At 42.7% G+C, this 20,026-nt stretch overlaps 1 protein-coding gene across 2 annotated transcripts; it reads right to left on the reverse strand.

Annotated features, from left to right (window-relative positions):
* Positions 1-11,368: 11,368 nt before the first annotated feature.
* On the reverse strand, positions 11,369-19,231 carry arrdc3a (arrestin domain containing 3a). 2 transcript variants are annotated; one of them, XM_003452618.5, is made up of 8 exons: positions 18,709-19,231; positions 16,723-16,804; positions 16,457-16,604; positions 16,052-16,154; positions 15,635-15,891; positions 14,866-15,022; positions 14,625-14,767; positions 11,369-14,526 (listed from the first exon to the last, which is right to left on the reverse strand). In XM_003452618.5, exons 1-8 carry the CDS (start codon positions 18,986-18,988, stop codon positions 14,458-14,460), a joined length of 1,239 nt encoding a protein of 412 aa, XP_003452666.1. In that variant the 5' UTR covers positions 18,989-19,231; the 3' UTR covers positions 11,369-14,457. The 2 variants fall into 2 exon arrangements, with proteins under 2 accessions (XP_003452666.1, XP_005457541.1); XM_005457484.4 differs by having other exon boundaries at positions 16,723-16,875; positions 18,709-19,229.
* Between the last annotated feature and the right edge of the window lie 795 nt (positions 19,232-20,026).

Raw genomic sequence — 20,026 nt, forward strand, 5'->3', positions numbered from 1 at the left:
ATAGGAGTCAAACAAGCACTTGAATCAATTCGCATGGATGTGTGCGCGCGTGCAGGATGGAAAATAATGACCTTTTCCTTAACGAGATCAGAACATGATTCTCTTTCTGTTCATCAACAAGCCGAAGTGATTTAAACCATCTTGTCATGTACCGTCAATAACATGGCACTCAACACCATGGCGCTGGTGTTTCTGACATCATCAACCGCTCCTGGAGGATATCCGGTGGCCTCATCCATGCCAGCAGTGTCACAGAGATTGAAAACTTTGAGTATGTGTTTATTCTTGGGCGCCTGGATGAAGACTTTGACCTTCTCCAGCCCAGTCTTGAAGTAAATAGACTGCCTTTACATGAGACTTGCAGTACATTATAATAAAAGGATTCAGTGGCAATGTTTTGTAGATTAGTTCGAAGGATTTTTTTTTTTAAAACTTAGAGTATTCAATCATTTCAAATATTAGCAAGCCACAGAGCACAGCCCACGTCAACATCAGAAGATATGGCAACAAAATTACTATCAATCTTTATCTTCTAGACACAACATTAAGCTCTTGGCTACATGAAACCTGTAATGAAACGTTATGAAATGCTTTACTCGGTTTGCTGACATAATTGTGATGGATTAATAACACTAACAGTACCTAAAAGTTGTGTAATCGCTTCACCAAAATTCTGCAGTGAGTATCTTAAAAGCCAGCAGGGAGAAGGAATCAGGAGTAAAATCGATGAGCTAACAAGCTAAAAGGCTGACAAGAACTGTATTTGACTGATAATAAATTAATCTAGTACGCCTCGACGATACCAAGCAGTGTGTTTGTGATTCTTTAAAGTTTTGGCTCCAATTTGGCATGTTTGGGAAGCGCCCAGGGCAGCAGCTCTGTGGGAACTGGTGGCAGGCAAGTCAAATTGTATATACAGATTAGTACAAGCTTACTGAAATATCTCAACCCACGAGAAAACATCTGAAGTATTTTTTTACAATATTGAGACAGTATGGTTCCTGTTATATGGCTGGCAGTTTTGTAACAATCCAAACCAAGAAAGAAAAAAAATGCTGGATGAAACCTTCAAAAATAGAAGAAGCAAAGGTGCGATCATTCTTTTTGGAAAATTCTTCAACCACCAGCAGCTCAATGCAAGTGGTATTTTAAGGGAGTCTGAAAAATAACGGCCAAAAGAGGAGACGTGGCTCGACACCTCCCATCCGCAAACTCCCACAGCAGGCGGATTGAAAGAAGCTGTGCGGCTCAGAGCGGGGGAGACTTCACAGCTTCTGTTTCTGAACACTTTTTATTGTATAGCTATTATTAACAGTGTCCATGGTATCGTGTCCATCAAGGGGTTGTAAAGGCAGAGCCTGTATACAGCCAACCGGACTCTCATATCATGTCACTCTGTCTTGTTCTCACTGTGCTGTTTGGCTGCCACGATATCTGGGATCTGGGTGTGTAGGCATGTTTTTATCCATGTTGACATCCATATAAAAGTCAGCACATTGACTCTCGTAACTCCTCTCATACTGACAGTACATCAGGGCCACTATGCTCACATTTTCACAAACCGAGTGCTCATTAAAGTCCTCCATTTGATCCAGACTAGCACAAACCTTCCACATGAGGCTCTCTGATTGGCTGTAGTTTTGGCCTACAGACGTGACAAGGTTGGCAACTTTTCTCGATTCAGAAGCAAAGGACAGAAAGAGTACACATGATGCCAGCCACATACGTTTTTAATTTCATCCCAGGCCAGTCAAGACTTAATCAGGATAAACGGCCTTGCTGCCGAAACGAGCAATTCTAGTTTGCCTAGGGTGGAAGAGCATTTTCTGACCTCAGCGGTGAGGGTGTGAGCGCTCTATAAATATCACATTCTAGATACAATAAGGGGAAATTTGGGCTTCCAGGTTGGCACGCCTGGCTGATATTAAACTGTAAGAGGATGGAGACTGTGTGAAAAGCTGCTGGAATGAAGGAACGTCGAGGGAAACTAGTGGTGACCCGAGTGTGAGACAAATGACCTTTAGAAACCAACGGAAGTCACACATCAGAGAGACAGCCACAGTGTAACTCTGTGTGTGTCCAGCCAGACTCAGCTGGTTTGATCCGGCCGTTCTGCATCATGCCATGTTGCTGCTCCAGCCCAGTTACGCTCCGACTGCACACAAGAACAATATTGTTTGTTGTTGCCCGTCAGTGGTGAAATGTCAGATTCACGGCGGTCGGGGCAAGACGCGAAGGTTTATTGAGGAGGAAGCTGACTGACCGAGTCACACAACGGAGGTAGTGTTATAAGAGGGAATGAGAACAGAAGTTAACTTTTTTATTATTCCCATTCAGCCCGTATGTCCCTCTGTTTCTGTGACTCGCGCTCAGCGACACGCTCTTAGTCCAAGATCTGTCCTCTAGATCAACCAGCACAAACTCTGTCACGTGGGTGTTACATATTTGACTGGTACCACGAACATCTTTACCAGGAAGTTTTGCTCCGTGTTAAGACGATCTTTTTATATGCCGCATGCTTTGGGGGTCACCATTTTTGCAGTCACCCACCTGTTGTTTCATGCTGGCAGGCACCGAGAACAACAGAGAGAACTTCATGCAAAGTGTCATTTTGGTAGGATGACAGTTTGTTGTGCAGACAATTAATCAGAAATGTGTTTTTCTTCTTTCTATCTTGTTCTTCTTTTTTTGCATGTAAATTGTTCTTATTATATAAACTGTATAAAAACGATAAAATGAGAAAATAACAGGTGCTGGTGCCACTGGTTAGACTGTTGCCACCGGAACTATTCTGATTCGCGTCCCGACTCATTCGCTTCCTGTTTGTGTAAACAGTGTTAAGCAGTAAGCTAAATATTGTCATATCTTCATGGTTACGAGATGAAGGTGCTGGCCTCTTTAATAATCATTTACTACCTCAGCAGCTCAGTCCCTTTATCAGCTTATGTGTGTCTCATTAATCTTTTGCTCAGTTGCTGCAGGCGTTTATATGCAGTCCCAGTTAGTTTCACCCAGTCTGCTTACAGTGGCCATCCATCAAGCAATTTTCTTCCACTTAGGATAACAGTGGGGTTGCAGCCTATCCCTCCTGTCACAGGGCGAGAGATCCGGTCCACCGTGGACAGGTCAACAGTCTATTGCAGATTTAACCCAAAGAGACAGACAACCATTCACACTCACACCAGTTTACACCTAACATGCAAATGTTAGTGAGATCGTGAGAGGAGGCCAGAGCGCCCAGAGAAAACTGGGAGAACAATCAAACCCGACACAGAAAGGCCCCGGCCAGCCTGTGGATCCAAGCCCAGAGCCTTCTTTCTATGAGGTGACACCATCCACTTACACGCCTCACTGATTTTCACTGACCGTAGCTGAGAACAGAAGCAACTTTCAAGTCATTCGTATGATAAGACAAGTCGGCTAACAAGCTGTGCATGCGAAGTGAGTGTTTAGTTCACCTGACGCTTAACTCTTGAACTAGTAGACAGTTACATAACCTTTTCTCGTGTTGCACTGACCCAGTTGCACTCCCACAACATATACAGAAATAGGTTTGTGAAGATAGTGGCTACAGTGTCAGGGCGTTTTAAAAGTTGGACAGCAACACAATACGACTCGCCTCATAAATGATCCGCATCAGATATTCTCATCGCTCAGGAGCGGGTACCAGGACAGGCCGAGCAGAGAGTGACCTGATCAGAGGTCAGACTTATGTGCAACACATTCCTGCCTGTCTGCTCAGCTCACAGTCATGATAAACGAAGCTCTCTGCAGCAATGACTACTGCAGCTCCGCTCGTTCAGTTGCCAAAAACTGACTCAGATGAAATGAGAGAGACCTTTTAGTTTTCCCTGTTTTTTTTTTTCTTCACTGGGCAGTTGCTCCAAATGATTAAATGAGTCATGGAACTGGTGCAGACCAGACCAGGCTGCTCTTGTCCTAAAGTGACTCTTGTGTGAGTGTGTGTGTAGTGTGTGTGTGCCTCTCTCTTATAGAAAAAAGAAAAAGTTAGAGTGCAGAGAAGCAAAACTTTTTTTTTTTTTGCTTTAAGAAATCTAATATCTAACTTCACACTTCTGAGGCAACCATACAAAACAAAAGAAAAAAAGAGTTAGCGAGGCTGACTTCGTGAAAGTAAAGACAAATCACACCATCCACAGGGGTTAATTTGTGCTGTGAAAGAACAACAGAGTGTGTGTGTGTGTGTGTGCAACCAGATGTTTAAGAAGGAGGCAGCATGGCTAAAAAAAAAAGTGAGCGCTGTTTGTCCCCTTTATCCTATTGGCTGAGGTCTGTCAGCTGAACCATGGAGCCATAGCCCAGCTCTGGACCCTCATGCCTCAGCGGTGGTTTCTGGTTCAGAGGAGAAGAGAAAGAAAGTCAACAGAGATTTACCTTTATTTTAACAGGAAGGCCCACTGAGATCACGGGATTTTGCCGGGATACAATACGCCGCCTTAATAAATCACAACAAGAAAAGTAGCTTCCATAAGTTTGACAGATCTCAGAAAGTTATAGGAATGAGTTTAGCCGCATCCTCCCTCATCTCCTCACGGTCCTGTCTGGAGATTTAGCTTAGCTCTCAATCATTTCACATCATCTCAAATGATAATTAGAATGAGAGCCTTACTTGTTGTTTTCTGCCTGCTGCTGCTGCTGCTGCTGAATCTCTGAAGGACAGGTATGCAATGCTTTTCTTTCTCTGTAAGGGAGAAAAGGCACTGCATAAATATGTTTGTGCAACAGCAGCAACAGGGAAGGGAAAAGTTTAATAATACTGACTTCTTGTAGGTCATTTATCTGTTCTGTGACACCGGTCTGTTCCTTGTTATTATAGAGCCAGCTCAAACCCCATTAACATTTCATCAACTCGCACTTTGTTATGATTGATATCCTTTGTGGCTTTCATCAAATTGTAATTTGGACACAGCCAAAAGTGTTGCTAGAGGACAATTTGGATGCACTCATTCTTATGATGACGCACGTGTTTTGCTTGCATTTGTGTGAGGCTCTGTGTGTCAGTGAGGCTGTCTGAGCCACCTGGCCATTCCTATCCATTCTCCTGGATTTAGCTTTACAGACACCAGCTGGGCTGACTGGCAATATTGTGTACATGTCTGTCCGTCTGACCCGAGTTGCAAAATATGGGTTCGGGAAATGCCAACTGTCCAGTCCAGTTCAGACCAGACAGACGGAAACTTCTGGAACACGAGCTGGAGTCCCGGGATACCTGGCAACAAATTTAAGGACAAGAAATTTAAGTCCTGCGATTTTTGATGTTCTGCACCATTAATAGCATCTTGATCCCTGCAAGGTGTCAGGAAGCAGCTCTGTTAACCCTCAGCAGAGAATACAACAAATAAGCAGCTCCTCTAAAGAACTAGTTTATTCTCTACAACAAGACAGGCAGAGGGATTTATAAAACTGTTGAACTGTTGAAGTATTGGCCAGCTCTTTATGAACAAAGGCTCTGTTTTATAATTGTATTTTTCAGCTAATATGTCGAATATTCATCCTGAGGGTTGTTAAGAGTGTCTTATTTTGTTCTAGACGTACAGCTCTATGATGATCTTTCGAGTGCAGCAGGATGTCTTAAGTGTACGTATGAATATAGATTCAAAACATCAAGGCAACACTGCACCTCAAGCTTATCAGCATCCTTGTAAACTTTTACACCGGATGTAGAAACACTGGCCCAAGAAATAATAGTCTGTGTTAGAAGTAAACAGATTTTTCAATGCCCAGCTGACATACTTTTATACAATATTAATTCTTTTTCACTACAGCTCCTCAGTTGATACATTTTGTGTATATCTGCAAGCCACGAACCCACTCGAAAGCCCCTTGCAGACTTATAAACATCTGTAGTTTCCCCTGTGGAGATGTATTGTAAGACTCGCCCTGTTTACAGCATTGATAAGGACTTTTATGGACATCACTGAGCTATCACCTAGTAGGTCCTAAATGGACGGATACACTGTATGTTAGAAGAAAAGAAAGGCCACACGATGTTTGGATACTACTGTGTTCCCAACGTTACGAGTGGCCTAGAACAAACCGAAAAGGCTCGAGCCTTTTGATCCACAAACAAATGCTTTATCACCACGTTGGAGAGCACTTAAGTGTGACATTTTATAAAGCACACAGCAACACAACTGAGGCCGTGCAGTGTGCAAATATCACAATAAAAGTGTTATAGTATGCAGTAGTGGACAAAGGGGGTAGAAAGAAAAAGAGAATTGGGGGAGTAACTGCATCATTTAAGCTATTTTTAAATAAAAGGTCATCACCATGGCAAGCATTTTTGCTTTGCAGGCGGGATTTTAAAGGACAGCTTATAATTTGCCTGGAAAGAATGTGAATCCAGTGAAGAGGAGGGCAGCAGAAGTTGGAGATTAGAGGAGCAGAGGAGGGGCAGGCAGCGCAGGGACAGAAGTGCTGGGATGGACAGACGGGGTGAGGGAGGCAAAGGGTAGGGAAGAAGTGACAGATTGGATGTTCGGAGGCAGAGGGGTGGAATAACATGGAGAAGTGACTGGAAGGCTCGGACAGGCTGCCCACCAGACAGCCCCGCCTTCTCTGTGCCCTGATGTACCTGTTGTTTTTTAGGAGCAAGACACACAGGAGGGTGGGGAGAGGAGAGAGAGCTGAAGCTGAGCAGGGACTTTGCACAAGAGCAGAGAAGGGGGATGGGAGCTGTGCTATGAGTCAGCCGTGGCTAAAAAAGGAAGCTGAGCAACTTCCACCGGGGGACCAGCTGGGTAAAATAAGACAAGTGGTGAAACAGCACTCCTCAGCCTGACCTCTCATCCCCCTTGAAACAGAACATAAGGGGGCCAAGGACTTTCAGAAAGAAGTTGTATTTCAACTTGCATAATTCCTGCTTGATGTGGCGTACTATTAGTCACATTTTATATGTTACAGATTTACTGACCAGCACTTCATATCAGACATTAAAAAGGATGTTAGAACAGCTTTATTGAGAAAGATCTTATGCTTCTATGCTTCCTCCCTGACTGAATACAGTTATGAAAGAGATTACAGATATTACCTTTTTTATTAAGCAGCAATTTAGGGACATGTCACCAATTCACCTAATTCAAAGATATAAACTCTAGTATCGTCGCTGTTTTTATGGCAACGTTTTAGTGTCCTTTTACAGGCTACAGCAGAATTTCACTCGCTCTGTGTTAGGTGACATAACAGAGGGGGTAGAGTGTCACTGGTGAAGTCCCCTTAAGCCTCCAGAATAGAGCAGAGCACCCGGCATTGCTCACCATGGTGACAAAATCTAGTAATGTGACCTGTGTGGTATAGCTCTTCAGTTTATGTTGTGCAGTGCATTACAAGTCAGGCTCACTTTGTTTTTCTCCTCAGTTTCATGTAGAGTGCCCTAAGTCATCAATCTTTCCGACCTGGTTATCGTACTATCTCATGCAGTGTTGCCGTGACCGTCTGGGCCTCTGCAATCCTTCAAATACTTCAAACACATCTGGTGTTGAGCTAAGACTCAAAATGGAAACTACGAGAGTGAAAGAAAACAGCGTGGATGCACAAAAAGCTGGAAAAAAGAGAGAAAGAGCGGGGGAGGGGGACTTGTTCAAGTACAATCTGTCCAAAATGAACCCTGGGTCACTCTTTCCCCCTCGTGGCCTGGCTAACACTACTGGCTTTGTTATTCTTCTGCAGTCTGCAATCAAGCTGTCATTTGAGCATCTCGATATAAAAAACACTTTACAACTAGATTCACAAGTGCATATATAGATTCAAAATCCCTTCTTTAGGTCATACAGACTATCTGTTGGCACAATTAAAATGACAGTAAATCTTTAGCACACTGAACTTGATCTCTACTTTTTGCTGATTTCAGCTATTGCTGCCACAAAAAGCTTTTCGGGAGTCACTCATAATCAGCCTGTTTTGATGATTAGTTCTGAGGATGTGCTGGCAAAGAGATGCACAAAGTGTGCAGGACCTTTCCTACTTAATGGCATGGCAAAGTTGTGGTGCTGCACATGAGTTGCAAACATGCCAGGGGAATGGGGTGCAGTGTGTGTGTGTGTGTCTGTGTGTGTGTGAAGGATGGTTGGAGGTGGAATGCTGACCATGCTGGGACTTTGGTATGGCAGGGATGGGAGTCTTGGCATAAGAACATAGCCCACTGTAATTCTGGCTATCATGTTCCTGTCCTTACTAAACATGGAGACCGACAGCAGCCCACGCAGCTCCACTGAGAACATTTAAAAGGATTTTCAATTAGCACCATCATCTTAAATTATGGATGGTCTATGTGTCAAGGGCGAGGTGCCACAGACACAGCCAATTTCAGTCCATTCTTAAATATATATATAATTATGTTTTCTTACTATAAACAGACAGATCAGTGAGGTGAGAACAGACTCTGGAGACTCGAGGCTGAGATTAGCCGAGGAATCTGACATCTGTCTTTCATGGAGCAACTAACTTAGTCAATCAGGCTAAAAACTGACAACTGACATGTACTGTTTAATCGCAGCGGCAGCTGCTGCTGACATACATGCAATTTTTAATATCCATTTACTGATGTCATTCATGCAAGGACTAAAGGTCCCCATGAGGTTTAGCCTAATATTCACCAATCTGCCACAAGATTAAACCCGCTGACAGGTGAAGCAGATAAGTCTGATCGCGTTGTTAAAATGCAAAGTTCTGCTAGCAAAACTCTGTTCCCGGCATTTCTGTGAACGTTACTTTAACATGCTGGCTTCCTACCTAAATGTAGTTACAAGCAAAGCACACATCCACCATGGCAACGGCACTCCCTGAAGACAGCTGCCTTTCCAAACCGCACAGATTCCAGCCCAGTCAAGCTTCTAGACTTGACTGGAATCTGTGGCGTGAATCTCCTGGGAAAACCCCAATCCATGGACCCTGAGACAAACTGGATCCAAAAGATCCTCTGGCAATGCTAGACTGCCAGACAGATGACCAAGATCCAGCGTATCAGAGATGCTTTCATGGCATCAAAGTGGGTTTGCCCAAAAGTAGGCAGGTTGTTTTAATGTTGGAGCTGTATCAAGCACAATCTCAGCACAGTAAACGAGGAAATTAAGAGCTTTGTCCTACCGTGTGGCTACTTCGCTTTTGGCTGTCCGATGTAGCACATTCGGTGAAAGTAAAGTGGGAAAATAGTCTGGCTTTCTAGCTCTTTCTTTGCTACTTTCTTTGTGCCCAGTAATAAAAACAGGTGGCGATCTGGCTGAATTTAGATTAAGATCACAGCTGCTGGCTAATGTTCACGTTCATGCAGGCTGTATCGTCTAAATACTTTTAAAAATTCTATATCCTTCCAGAATATCTGCATCCCTCTGTCACTGAAAAATGTACTTTTTAAAACTTCATGCGAGCATGGTTCAGTGACATGGCAACTAGTTTAGCAAATAAGGTTATCCAGTTACAAATGTGATGTAGAAAGGCCAGAGTTTGTGAGTCTATCTGTAGTAAAATGGGTTTGTCTTGAGAGAAAAGCGTATACTTTAATGATAACTACACAGTAGCTCAGTTCTGTCTGTATCAGCTGCAGAGGTCAGGCTGTGTCATCAAGAGGTCAGACCGTATGGCTTAGATTATATATGTCTGTAATATACTAAATCAATGTGTGGATCATGCTGAAATGCCTCTCTCATTTTATAAAAACAGTGGTCACAATTTTGAGTTTCTCAGATACATTTATGCCTATTCCCAGATCTGTACTTCCATTGCATTATTAGACCTGTGGCTATGCTGGCTGTCCAATTGTTTCATAAGAATGTGTGAGTTCACATCACTGCCGCGTTCCAGTCCCCCCAGCGTGTGTGTGTGTGTTTGCATTTCTATTATGTCACAGTGATGATGTGACACTGGCAGGCAGGCTTACAGGGGCCTCAGCCCGAACATCCCCGTCCACGCTGAACGTGCCTAGTCACACCAGGTTGCCGAGAACCTCTGGATCACACGGGGGCTTCTGGGTAGTGGGATTAGCCTGTGAGAGGAAACAGCTGAGGCCTGTGTAGCGTCAGCAATTGCTAATCAACGCTCTCACCACACACACATGCATGCACACTGCCACAATCTATGGTTTCCCTTAGTAATCCCCTCCTCCTTTTTTTCTCCCCAGTCTACAGGGGTCACACACCCACAAAGGCCCGGGCCCACAAAAGTCAAAAGGGGCCAGGGGGGGATTGAGGGTTGAGAAGAGGAGACAAAGAGAAAACTGAAGTGCTGGGTCAAAGCTGGCCAGGCTGCTGAGTCATCACTGAGGCTGGCTTGAACTAATACTTTGCAAACATTTCCAGTAAAAGTTGATGAGCTGTCTCTTCGAATTTGCCATGTTAATTTTGGGGAAGAAAATTGAAAGCGGTTCCTTCATTCCTCCGTTTCTATTGCACGTCACAGAGCTTTGAAGTATCAGAAACTGTGAGGTCCAGTTATGCAACAGCACCGACATTCTTGGTGTCGGTGAGATCATTTGTGCATCTTGTTCCAGCTGGATTTGCGACAAATACAGTAGGCCCTACAACACATCCTTTCACATCCTGCGGGATCGAATTTGCTGAGCTCACTTGTGCACACATTCACATAGTTTGTAAAGAAAAATCAATCAGTAAAAAACTGGGCTGACGTAAAATGCAAGTCGATACATTACGGATGAAATTGACTTACTGGTCTGCAGAGACTGTTAAACATAATAAAGAGGTCATGTGTAGACAAACCACCAAGAGAGCAGCTCTATAAAGTTAGAAAGCTGCAAGTTGTACAAGTTAAACATTTACCTGAGTTTAAACAATTAGGGCCAGTTAATGTAGGCAAACTTTAACACTGTCTTATTTCAGGACAGACTGAGCTAAAACAAAAATACTGCAGTATTTTTTTTTTTACAAAAATTACAGGCAATTTGAAGTTGTATCAACACAAATGTTTTTGGTTTTAACACAAAATGTGTGCATCGTCCAATATCTTAGTACTTGTGATCAAACTAAGACCCACTCAGTGTCCGTCTTAGTACCTTGCATCTTTTGCCAGTAGGGATCAGTGCTACCTTCAAACCACCTCTAGGGGCAGTGTTGTACTACTTTTCAAGACATGATCTGCATCCAGCAGGTTGGCTGCCTGTGTGCTTGTAATTCTCTTGTGACCCATTTGTATAGATTTTTGTTTTTAAGTAAAGCACTGGATGATGATTAGACATTTAAACACCATTTGCTTTTGTCTTTAGAGGCTGCTTTGCTGTGATCAGTTGTACACGATGGCGGTCAGTGAAACGCAGCAAAGGTGAACAAGTGTGCAATTGACCTACACTTATTGTGTGTACAGCCTTGGAGGGAAAACACACACACACGAACCACAGTTGTGTAATTTAGAACAAATGTTTATTCAAATCAAGAGGAAGAACTAGACGAAAGGTTAAAGCATTCAGAACATAGTATATTCATAGAATATCAATACATCATCAAGATGGAAAAAAAATGAGAATGAAGAAAATTCTTTGAGTAATATTGCACTTTGTTTCTAAAATGTTTCAGATCCCATCTCCTACATCCCATCTCTCTGAACATTTCAGTTCCCGCCTTCTTCAGGTCAGGAATTTAGCTTAGTTTTGACACTGGACTACTCTGAGGCCCAAGCAAATGGACTATGGAATTGACCCACCTGAAACAAATATGTAAGCTTATTCATTACCGCGTAGCTTGATTCAGTTTCCCTAAGATAAAACCCCCCAACAAAGAATTGCAAAACAAGTACATTAGTTACCACAAAAAGAAAGTGTTTTGTCCCAGGTTACATAAATGTTTCTTGAAGGGAGAAGGGTGCTGATCAACAGCTGCCACTCCCTGGCCTGAAGAGCATCAGACAGGTCAGGGAGACCAACCCAAGAGGCTGTTTGTTAAAATTATAAAAACCAACCTATCAATGCCCAGAAATACATGGAAAAAGATAATAGTCAACCCTCATCAGCTTCAGAAAAAAAATAAAATGACACAATCAAGGCCTGTCCAAGATGTCTTTTTTTTGTTTCTTTGTTTAAAACAACCCTTGCTTTAAAGGTTTTTTCTCTCTTCCCTTTTTGTCCATTTCAACAACAAAAAAAAACCCACGGAAAGGTCTGAAAACATACAAGTGTTAAACAAAGAGAAACGAAAACAAGAGTTGCAGAGACATTGAAAAATGAAGCATCATGATCAAGTCCTTTCTGTGTCAAGGCCACTAAGATAAGATCACTTTAATAATCTGCAGTTCACTGAGCACTGTCAGAAGCTGTATGGTTAGTTGCCAGCAGGATCTTGATAAGAGCATGCACACACCGAGCACACACACAAAGTCGCCATAGTTACGTTTTGAAATGTAAACTTAGGGGGAAAAAAAAGTTACTAATCTTAAAAAGACTGAATAATGCATTTGCGTCCTACACAACACCACTTTACTTAAAAATCCTCTAACACATGGTTAATACCAAGTAGTTTTTAAATCCAGACCTTCACCACTGAATGCTACGTTTTTTCTTATTTAGTGTTTTTTTTCTTCTTTTTTTTAAAGTGCTGCTTGTCATCTTTTCCTGAATATGCTGAACCTCTGTTACAGCTGGTCTTTTATCATGAATGAGTTAGGAAACCAATGTATTACTCATTTCAATTTACTACTACTACTGCTACTACTACTACTACTACTACTACTACTACTTGCTCTGACCAGCATGAACAGAAGTTTAGCAACATTCCCAGCATTTCATTTGTGCCGGTTTTACTTTCTTATTTCAAAAACATTTTTCCTTCTTTCCTTTTTTTCTTCTTTTTTTGGAATTAGCATTCTGGCTTCACTGGTCTGGTAAAGTCTGTAATGGATGAAGTGGGAAAGTGCAGCAGGACAAAAAGGGAATGTGATTCGTCTCAAAAAGAAAAAGCTGCCTCGCTCCTCTACAGGTCTGCCTCTCATTTTGGTAGTGAACAAAAACTTCATTATTTTTTCTAAGCAGTGCAATTAAAACAAAAGCCTCACAACATTATCTTCTCTCTCTCTTTTCCCCCCCACTCAACTGTTTAGCAAGTGAGAAGACCACCTGAGACAGTACTATTTGGGCAGGTTTGCAAGCCTGGCTTGCCCTGAGATTAGGAGTAGAGGGGCTGCAAACAATTAGGGTGAGTCCCTCAGTAGGGCACCACTTTATGTCTCACACACACACACACACACACACACACACACACACACACAAATTATACACACACGCACCCACGCAAGCAAGCGCTTTTCCCGTCAGCTTCAAATTGAGTGGCATAAGTCTGCAACCCTGCTAGTCCAAATCCAGAGCCACCACAAAACTAAAATTGCTGCAAGCTTTTCTGTGACTGGAGCGAATACAAGAACAGAATAACAAGAAAAGCTAAACTCAAGAGGAGGGAAACCACAGATTCAAGCTTAGGAGGCAACGAAGTAAAAAAAAAAAAAAAAAAAAAGAGCGAGAAAAGAAAAAAGCTTCCACGTGGAGATTGAGTGTGCTGCAGCTGTTGTACAAGTACTGTCTGGTTGTTGTTAGTCACAAGAAAATGAAATTTCTTAAACAACTTAAACAAATTCAGTGCATTGTTCTTGTACTTTTCAGTCTTTGTTTTTTTTTCTTTTTTTTTTTCTGTTTTTAAAACAAATCCTACTCTCAGCGATGCTCAGAGTGATGCAGATCAAAGTCTTATAGTCTCATAGTCTGGTGCGTTGCAAGGCTGAAACTAAACTATTAGTGATTATTTTTTAAACTCTCATTAAACAGAGCCACACAACTCAAGTAAAGAACAAGATGTGCAAAACAAATCCATAAATGAGGCAGAAGGACCTAGTATTTGCTTTTTTTTGATGACTGATGCTGCTGCTGCTGCTGAAAGCTTACTTTCAGGACTACGGTGGTGACACTTTTCTCTCTTCATCCCATTTCCTTAAGGTGAGTTCTGCTGATGAACGGACATGACAAGTTCTGTCCTTTGTGAGAGGAGCTAAGTCCTTATGTGCCACAGGTACAGAAGAGTCAGGGGTGAAGAGGAGCTTGGCAGGCTGAGCCGTGGCGGTTCTTCCTCGTCATCGTCATTGTCAATACCATCACCAGGGCTCGCGCTACTAGAGGGTTTTTGTTTTTTTTTTTACCCCGCCCTCTTCGCATACAGAATGGATACATGTTCATCTGTACATATGTCACCCTCAGCAAGCTGACACAGGAAAGGAAAGACACCCGGAACTGGTGACTCCCATTTCTCTTGCTGAGGGAAGCCAGGAACAGATTCGTCCAACCCGACTCACTCGTTTTTGTTTGGTTTTTTTTGGTTGGATATTCTTGTTTTTCCTCTTATTGTCGACAGCATTTTGTGATCGCTGTCAACTGAGAAAATAATCAAAGCTGAGCCTTACAGCTAGGCTTCTTTGAGTTTCCCCGAACATCTCAGGGGAATTGCTGGGATATCCTCAGCGTGATGGGCAAGCATCAAGTCTGCGCTCCTCTGTACGGCTGGCATGATCTGGGTTAGGATCAATCTAGAATGGGGGAAAAAGAGGGGAAAAAAGGTGTTTATTCAAGAAAACAAACTGTTCTTGAGACTCTAAAGGAAGGTCATTTGCCATTTGGTGCTTACCTCAGAGTACAGAGGAGGGGGCTGGAAGCGGAACTCGTGAATATAGGCAAAGAGAGGTCCGTCCAGCTCCTCGCGGGCTGCTGGGACATCCAGACAGCTCTGCCTCTGCTCTTCTGTCACAATTTCAGCGTAGCTTGGAGGAGCTACAAATGAAGATGAAACAACACTTCAGCATTCTTGCGATTACGATCCCTTGATTAAAATAGAAAAAGATGTTTCATGACAATGAGATCAAACGTACCTTCAGGCCTTTCAGGCAGACCCATGCCCAGCCAGCTCATGCTGCACTGGCTGCTGACGCTGGAGGTGCGGGAACCAAATGGGTGAAGAGGGATGGTTCCGATAACAAGAGGCAGGTTCAGGGACAGGTTGATCGCCCCAGGTATGTCCACATACACCTGAGCACAGACATGAGAACACCACAACAGTTTAGCATATGCAAAAAATAAAATAAAATAACATGTCATACAGGGTTATAAAAAATGTAAAGGGGCTATGGTCAGTCTAATAAAAGGCTCTGGAGCTGAGCAGTCAGCACAAAATGAAATGGGTCCTTTATCCTCTCAGAAGTACTCGAACCAGGACTGGGTTAGGCATTAGTTTGACAATATGTGGGTCACTGTCATGAGGTCAATCGCTTACACAACGTATAAGCAACCTAGCATTTCTGTTCATGGTGTAAAGCAGGTATAAGCACCCTGATGGCAGGTGCTGCCACAGATATTCTGGGCTAATGCTCTTAGCTGCATGTGGAGATAACAACTGGTGCAATCCAAGGCCTAGTTTTGGCAATGTGAGCTGAGTCAGCCAGGTGCTTTACCAGAAGAGATATTGACTTAGTAGGAAATATAACTTCTACAACAGAATGGCACTTAAAACAAGTAATAATGGTGGTAAGGTCATGGGAGTGTATTGGAAGTAGCAAGACTTGTGCTTCCAAATCTACAATATCAGGATATGCACTGAGAGATTACGTGAAAGTGCTCTAAACGCCTCATTATTGTGCTCACCATGAGAGAGTACTCCACTCTGATAATGCTGCAGTCCAGGATGGAGGGGGAGACTGGCGGGATCTTCAGCATCTTTCCATTCCAGGTCTCCGTTTTGCCCGAGGACAGAGATTCTCCCCGCAGGTTAGCCACCAGCTGCTTAACCTCCTTCATCTTCCCTTTGGCGTAGAAGGTCTGAGTCTGGTAGATGGCCGCCTTTGGCACGACCATGCGTGATGAGCAGTTCTCGATCTCAGCAAAAATCTGGATTGACTCCCCTACGGAGTTAAAAGGACAGGAAGCAGGTTAGCTGAAGTTTATCTACATTTATTTATCAGGTGTGTTTTTGCTAATCAATGCACAAGCTGCAGGGACTTCCACTTGCTTATCTGGTTACGAGATAGCTAAGAAAGTCATTAATTATTCACTTATTCTTACCTGGGGTGTATCCTTTCCTCTCAATTTTGGCACTTAGGGAAATAGGACCTGAGGTGCAGAACCAACAGCAAAGTGTCTTGTCTTTTGTGCCGGCCTGTGGTGACTGGGGAAGGTGGGGGGAAAAAATAAAGACATTATTTTTTGCCACAATAAAAGCTAGATTGATAATCAAACACCAGCTACTCCATGGTTATAACAATGAATAGCAGCTAAATGTTTTCAACACTTGTTCTGTATTTATTTTTCCATGATTCAGGGTGTGTACAGTCTAACCTGCTGAAATTCCCCATAATTAGGAAAATTATGCCCTAAGTGACTCATACTAGGTTTTTATTTCCTTCATTCAGTGTCATCACCAGCTAAAAAGCTCATTCACTGGTCAAGTGAATTGAGTCGTGAGCTTACCAGCAATAATGGAGTGTTGATGTCAATGTGCTCAAAGACTGTAAATTCTTTCTTGGTCTTCATGGGTAGGAGCCATGGCCTGTGGAGTTCCGCCTTTACCCAATAGCGCACACTGCCATGCTTCCCTTCGAAAGAGGTAGCCAGAGGTCTGCAGCAAAAGAGCAGAGCAGGAGAGAAGGGAGAAATAATGTTATAATCACAGTACAGCCAAAAAAAAACCCCAAATAAAATAACTGCAGGTCTCCTAATATTTATGAAACACTTACGTCTGTGGAAGCTCAAGGCTGAATGCATACTCATGTCTTCCTGAATGAATAGTGGTGAGTCCTTCCTCCGAGTTATCATCGTCTGAAAAACAAGGAGGACAATAGTCCAAACACATATATACCATACCTGCGCAAAATGCTCTACGAAGGCATCTGAAAGTCATACCAGAAAAAAAAACAAAACAAAAAAAAAAAAAAACACAGGGTGGGGGAGAAAAAAGAGAATAAAAAGGAATTTACTATAATATCTGGCCGATTTAAAAATTATTGTATGTATTGAGAGATAAACAGTACACCGATATTTAGAGGAAAGTAAAAGAAGTTGATTGTTTGGTGGTGTCAGAAACGGAGCCCTTTTCCCTTCCTTCTTCTAGTGTTATTCCCAGGAACAAAGAAGTGAATCAAAGAGATCCAATGTATGATGCCAATACATTGAGGCTATTATGGGCTGTGTGGAGGTTCGACAAAAATCTTAAATCTGCGTTTTAAAAATAAATAAATAATACTTTTAAAAAAATTAAAAAATAAAAAATTGGGCAGAAGTACAGGAAACGGTGTTAGGATTTCACTGCCCAGCAGAAGAATGAAATGTAGTTTTCGACAGGGTTGTACAATTTCGAGTCTCAAACTGCATTTTCTTTTTTTAAAATACATGAATATATATATTTTTTTCAGTTAAAACACAAAGAGTGCTTTTCGTAAAGAGCTAGGTGGACAGCTAGGGTGCGCTTCTGCCAGCTCAGCACTCCCTCCCTCCTCCCTCCAAGCAGCAGCAGCCGTGTGGTAAACAAGTGCAGAGCTGTCACTCAAACTGCAGACTCCGGCAGGAGGAGACCGGCCTAAACCGGAGCGAGCAGCTTCCCACAGCCACCCAGCCTTCATTACGCATTCAATGTGCGACACCGCAGTACCTACCTACTACACGGCAACAACGTATCAAAGAGCCTACTCCGAACAACTGCAGCAATTTCCCCACTTTAAACGACAATATTTAGAATTTATTAAAATTATCTTTTATCTATCACAATTTTTATGAGTTATCATGTTTGCTTAAGGGCTGAGCTAGTATATATATATATATATTATTATTATTATCGTACAGTATAAATGTTACCTGCCTTAACTGTCTGGGTTTCCACCCCCTTTTTTGCACTAAAAAAAATAAAAGTACAGAAATGACCGTTGGTCAAGCACAGTTAGACCGCTAAACACACCTATAACATGACAGCATTTCGCCTAGTATAGACCCTAATAAGCAGCAGAATACACGTTCACCAAGGGATTAACCATAAGGATAAGTATAGGAACAAAGTATCAAGCACTGCAGCTCCTTATACGTTTCAAACCGCACGTACTTTCATCCGGTAGCTACATTTTACAGCTTTTTTTCCCCTTCACCGAAAAGTTGCAGAATTTTCTGTCTGCAGGATAATGATGTCATCAGCCACAACCAATGGCAGGCAGCCGGAGGTAGGGGCTTGCGTCTTTACCCCGCCTTTCCCGGTCCAGTTTTCTGAACAGGATTGAACCGCTTTGAACAATAGGGGGAAACTTAAGAAAAGCTACAAAGACACACTCTTTAAGATGTGGTTCTGCAATGAAATACGCTTAAAGAGCCTCTAAACACTGCTTTATTTCTCTGGGCCTAATAAAAAGAAGCAAAAACAAAACAAATCTTACGCTGGACGTTAAATACTTCAAAAAATACATCGAGCCGAGCTGCTGTCATTCATTCTGACACCTTGACACAAACAAGCAACCACGGAGCTGTATGTTACGAGCGTAAAAACATCATACATACAAGCACCGTCAAAAAATGCAGCATTATGAAAGTTGGTCAACTTTTTTAATCGTGTCTATCACTCTTGTTATCCTTCAGCTACACCTTTCACTGAGACCGAGCCCACTAAGAGCATCTCACCCATCAGCTCAAGTGAGATGCAAGAACTTCTGCAGGAAAATAAAACCAAAAAAACAAGTCCTCACCTCTTTCGTGTCCGATTAGGATGTCTTTGTGGTTCAGATATTCCACTTCTTCTGTGTAGTTTTGAGTGTAGGCAGTGTTGGATCCAGCATTTCTCGATTCAGTCCAACGAACTTTTGCAAATCCTTTCGCGTGGATTTTGAGAGATTTCACGCGGATTTCTCCGGTGACTTCGATGATCACCCTCCCTGAGACGCAGTCCCCGCTCGAGAAAACGGGAACATTGCTGTCATTGAGACAGTCATAGCTTACTGTGAAGCTCTTTACCTTTCCTAGCACCATGGTGGAAAGAGGCTACACAGACCTTGAAATACTAAAAAAAAGAAAGACTCAATGAAGAAATATCTCATAGAGCCGTTTTTCTGGACACTGATCAGTTTACCACCTCTGCAAAAAGCAGCAGGCACGATCAGTGGCTTCTTCGAGGGCAGTTCATTGAGATCTAGTAACAGCAACTGATGCTGTTATCACCTGCCTATCTGCTCGCTAGTCCCAGTCAGACAAGGAAACCCCGGTAGCTCAGCGCACTTTAAACGACTGCCAGTGTGGGGAAAAACAACCTCTGGGCGCATGCGCGGGGCTTCACTGCCCCCTCCTTCCGCCTTCTGGAACAAGTGTGGCACACAACCAGATGATAAGTAAAGTCAAACAGCTGAAAGACTACACAAAGAAATGTTCGCCAAAAAATATCGTTTAAGAGGCGAGGCTTTAAATCTGATTCGGTTTATTGAAAATACACGAACAGATCTAACAAAAAGTATCACCCAGACTTATTTCTAGACTTTTGATTCAAAGAATGAGAGAAGAAATGTAACCCTCCTGGCCCTCGATTTTAATGAAATTACAGATGGCTTTATGGTATGTGATGCAGCAACGATTCATGGCTCATACATCAGCTCTGAATCTTCTTATAGGTCTACAGCTACAGCCCCAGCCCTGCATCGGCATTTGGTCTCTGTGCACACACATTACATCTGCGATGTAATCCACACAAATAGTTTCACATTATCAGATTTACAGCAGCGTCTGCATCTTTGCACAATCACCAAAAATAAGAAGAGCTCCATTTTGTTGGATGATGCCTGCAGCACTGTCAATAGTATGAATTGTTTCATAGTGTTTAGCCTAGAGATCTAGGGTGAATATACCAGCCAGCTTCTTATATATTCGCATGTAAATCAAACATATTATTTTGTGTAAAGATCAAATGAATCCACGGCACGGGAGACATCATCCTTGTGCTGAAGTCCTAGTGTAAAGATAAACAACTCTGAGGATCAAGACGCCACCTCGCGGCGGTCGTAGTTCCCAGCGTGGGCG

Source organism: Oreochromis niloticus, linkage group LG12 (assembly GCF_001858045.2).
Source record: "Oreochromis niloticus isolate F11D_XX linkage group LG12, O_niloticus_UMD_NMBU, whole genome shotgun sequence".
In the NCBI taxonomy this organism is placed as follows: domain Eukaryota; kingdom Metazoa; phylum Chordata; class Actinopteri; order Cichliformes; family Cichlidae; genus Oreochromis; species Oreochromis niloticus.